This window comes from Pygoscelis adeliae, unplaced genomic scaffold (genome assembly GCF_000699105.1).
Source record: "Pygoscelis adeliae isolate BGI_AS28 unplaced genomic scaffold, ASM69910v1 Scaffold190, whole genome shotgun sequence".
Lineage (NCBI taxonomy): Eukaryota > Metazoa > Chordata > Aves > Sphenisciformes > Spheniscidae > Pygoscelis > Pygoscelis adeliae.
Genome location: NW_008823922.1, coordinates 947,274 through 951,574, shown reverse-complemented (window position 1 = coordinate 951,574; position 4,301 = coordinate 947,274). Strand labels below are relative to the sequence as shown.

General features: G+C 44.0%; 1 protein-coding gene across 1 annotated transcript in view; it reads left to right on the top strand.

Annotated features, from left to right (window-relative positions):
* Positions 1-3,805: 3,805 nt before the first annotated feature.
* LOC103913683 (lysosomal acid lipase/cholesteryl ester hydrolase-like) overlaps positions 3,806-4,301 on the top strand; it is a 9,677-nt gene continuing 9,181 nt past the window's right edge. The window contains exon 1 of the mRNA XM_009320212.1: positions 3,806-3,814. Within this exon, the coding sequence (XP_009318487.1) occupies positions 3,806-3,814 (9 nt within the window). The remainder of the gene's footprint in view (positions 3,815-4,301) is intronic.

The following is a 4,301-nucleotide window of genomic DNA, read 5'->3' as shown; positions in this document are numbered from 1 at the left end:
TACCTATCTTTTGCTCTTCACTCGATTCCTACTAACAATATCAGAAACAATATCATACATCCCATATGCCGGCATGAGGTGAAACTAGGTAAAATCTTGCAGGTTATTCCAGTCTGACAATTCTGTAAAACAAAAAAAAAATGTAACATGGTGTTAGCTGGGAATACAGCAGAGAAAGGTCTTCTGTATCTCTCACTAAGCAGGGATGTCAGACTTGACAAGCTCTGATGTTTTTCATTGAGAAATCACTTTTTTGGTCTTTCCACAGACAGCACACTACTTTATAAATCAGAATTGAATTACTCTCAGGTTCTGTTTACTACCAAAGACTTACTTCACTCCGTTTGCCCACACAAGACAACACATGATTAACACCCACATTCCAAAGAATTTGCTGCACCAGGACAATTTCAGTGAGGACTGAGCCCTTGGGCTGACTACAACTAATTCAGTGGTTAGGCAGAAGGCTCCAAAGATACTATGTTTTCACAAGTTCATGGAAATCACTTGGAAGAAGCAATAAATCTTGTTAGCATCCTCTCTGAGACAAAGTTTACATGGTATTTTCAAACTTAATTCAATACTTGAGAATCCTTACAGGAGTAGGCTAATTCAGAGCAAACTGGTCATTGTGTGTTGCGGTGTTCACTGAACAACAGATTTAGGAATGTGTGCATGGTGCTAAATACACACCTTTCAAATCACTTGTATTTTTATTCTAGGATTACCTAACAAAGAAGAATTGTCCCCAGTCAATCTGCAAACAGCAGTTCAGAAAACAAGCCACAGGTGTGGAACCAGTGACCACGCCAGCTTCTGTACAAACCACAGCAGCAGGGACCATGTTCTTAGGTAGAAAGTGTTGAGAAAAGCTGGACTGTTCCTCCTCTTTATCCCAAAATAATGTGGTCACAGCACTCCCCAAAGACAGGCAGCAGTACAGATTGAGATCTGTCACAGCCTCAGGGGACAAGGATCCCCCAGGTCCCTGCTAAATATCTTAACCACAGGTTAGACGCCTCTTTACATCTCCTGCTCCATGGTGCAATTTGGTCTTTCAGAATGTCATGCAACAGTGCTGTTTATCATAAAACAACTCCACTCCTTAAATTCTGTCCAATCAGCACTTAAACATGCTCTCTTATATGTGCAGACATCACACAGCACTCTACTGCTGCTCGTAAGTGAATTTTTATTTCCTTTTATCGGTGCAGGTTTCTGCCAGTGAGTCAGTCTGCTAGTGGAGACGGACTAGGAACTGCGGCAGAAGGCACAAGCAAGGCAGTCAAAGCAGAGGTAAGTTGCTTGTACATATGTGTTCATGGTCTCTTCCGCTGTTGCCTATCTCCATAAAGATGTGCAGTCTTGCTTTTGTGCAGTTGCTTGTCAGACTAGACAGCCTGCACCCTTTCTGATCTGCAAGGCTGTTTTTATGCATCAAAGTGCCTGTTTGCTAAAGTTGAGGAGAGGAAGAATTCTGACCTGTGCAAATGGGAAAAAGGAGTAACTGATGGTTTCACTTTGTTCTACTTGTGTTGGGTTTTTTTCTAAGGATGTAACTGGGGATGCATGAAAATCCTGGTACTGAAAGCACGTGCATAAATTGGACATTTTGTTTCCACAGTTTCAAATGCATTTAAGCTTTCCTTGTAAGTTAAACAGGAGATTCTGGTACCCACTAGCCACATTAATTGCCCTGGTGCCTTTCTGTCTCATTTATAGTGTATGTGAAAAAAATATTATGACTCTCTCAAGAGTACATTGATTAATTTCTAGAAGGTTTAAAGCTTATTTTCACTGAATATCAGAAGTCTCCAGAAATGGCCTTTTGAATGTATCTTTCAAGTGGTCTCTTCCTCTACTTTTTTTTTTGATTTAAATATTCCCATTAATTCCAGTTTGCCATGGTAAATGCTGCTCTTCGGTGTTGTTTCATTAGATAAAAAGAGTAGGTGGCTATTCAAGGCTCCTACAGTCAAGACTTTGCCACTGAAATTAATGAGACAGTGCGTGCCAAACCTTGGAGTTTATTGGCACACTCTCTCTGATTTACAAAGAATTCATCTGGAAGTGCCTTAAAACATGCCAGCTAAGCCAGGTGACAACATAGTACATAGAAAAAAGTATACCCTAAAAAGGGAAACAATCTAGCTACTCCATAGCCTCACCTATTAGCACAAAAACAAACTGGACTTAAGCCGAACTTTTCAGTTTCATTCCCAAACAATGTTTCCACATGCAGAAATAGAGAAACATGTTTTACTTCTATTTGAACGGAATAAAACAGCAGGAAGCAGTGGAGTATCAACTATAAAACTGTTGCTTCCAGAGCACACAGGTGGGAGGATTTCTGTTCTATTGACATGTGCTGGTTTTGGCTGGGTTAGAGTTATTTTTTTTCACAGTAGCTAGGATGGGGCTGTGTTTTGGATTTCTGCTGGAAACTGTTGATAACACAGGGGTGTTTTAGTTACTGCTGAGCAGTGCTGACACAGAGTCAAGGTCTTTTCTGCTTCTCACCCCACCCCACCAGCGAGTAGGCTGGGGGTGCACAAGAAGTTGGGAGGGGACACAGCCAGGACAGCTGACCCCAACTGACCAAAGGGAAATCCCACACCATGTGACATCATGCTCAGCATATAAAGCTGGGGGAAGAAGAAGGAAGGGGGGGGACGTTCGGAGTGATGGTGTTTGTCTTCCCAAGTAACCGTTACGCGTGATGGATCCCTGCTTCCCTGGAGATGGCTGAACACCTGCCTGCCGGTGGGAAGGAGTGAATGAATTCCTTGTTTTGCTTTGCTTGCGTGCGCGGCTTTTGCTTTACCTATTAAACTGTCTTTATCTCAACTCACAAGTTTTCTCACTTTTACTCTTCTGATTCTCTCCCCCATCCCACTGGGGGGGAGTGACCAAGTGGCTGTGTGGGGCTTAGTCACCATCTGGGGTTAAACCATGACATGACAGAAGAATGGAAGTGTTCACCTACAAAGTGGATAGACTAGAGTGAGTTTGGATGCCAGTATTAAAATCAAGGGCATATCCCAGTTTTGGTTTAATCCAAATGTTCTAGTGACTCAAAGGGTATGACAGAATTAATCAAAAATGAAAAGAATAGAGAACTCCCTGCCTCATGAAGAAGTTCAGAGAGAACAAATCTCTTGACTATCCTTTCCAGGCTCTCCAAATCTTAAAAATCTTGCCCATGATATGTCAGAAAATATACTGGTTTTATGACCTGTTTCCTCTATGCTGATTACAAAGGTGGCTACAGCTAAAAAGCAGGGCACTAACTAGATAGAATTCACTCTGCAATTTCTGTTCAGAAAAGCTTCCCTGGGACCAACAGTCAACCCCAAAATCCCACAAAAATGCAGTTTTTCCTCCAGGTGGCCAAGGCACAGATTTACAATAGGGAGGACCATACATGAGAGAGAAAGGAAGGAATTCATGGCACACACTAGCATCGATATCATACAAGCACATTCCCCCAGGTCTGTTCCACATCTTCCTGGAGCCCTTGACTCACTCTTGGCCTCCACTACATGACGTGAGCTGTGGACAGTCCCTCCTCACACAGGTACTTATTCTGGCAGCCCCCTGAGGAACAGACCTTGCGCAACCTTCAGGAGACTCCCCACTTGGGTCTTCATGTGGAATTCCACTGCACTCTCTTCCTACAGCAAACACCCCTGCATGTGCTCTTTCACACAGCCCCAAGATGTGGTGTTCGGCAGGATTCACAACACCCTCCGCTCTGAATTCAGACAAAAGCCAGTACAGGAAGACTCGCAACCCTGAATGCTTTATGAACGTTGTAAGTTGCGTCACTTTCTCTCCCTTTCTTCCTAAATTGTCTCTCCCAGTACCACTACCACCGCCCCATCGCTATCAGTCCCTGTCAGGAGGCTAAAAGTAGGACCCCTTCAAAGGGGTCCCTCCAGCATTGTGGTAGGGAGCACCGGCCTAGAAGAAACCTTGATGCTCCTATCCAAAAAGTCTGAGCTGCCAGAGAGAAGAGTTCCCTTGCGGTGGAGGCAAAGCCTGGTTTCTAGTCTCAAGGGAAGCAAAGCCCTCCCCTTCTGTAACAACCTGCTTGCTCAGGAGAGTGGCAAGGCAGGTTGAATCCCTTCTTCAAACTGCAGATCCTCACAACACAAAGTAATCCAAGACCCCTTGCTCTGAATCACCAAAGATTTCCTCACAATAGTGGCAAGAATGTAATAGGTGGTGCTCTGCGTGAGTCTGTAATAGGAGACCCACCCTCCCTGGCTTGCCTAGCCACGCTTTGGCGAGCAACGATT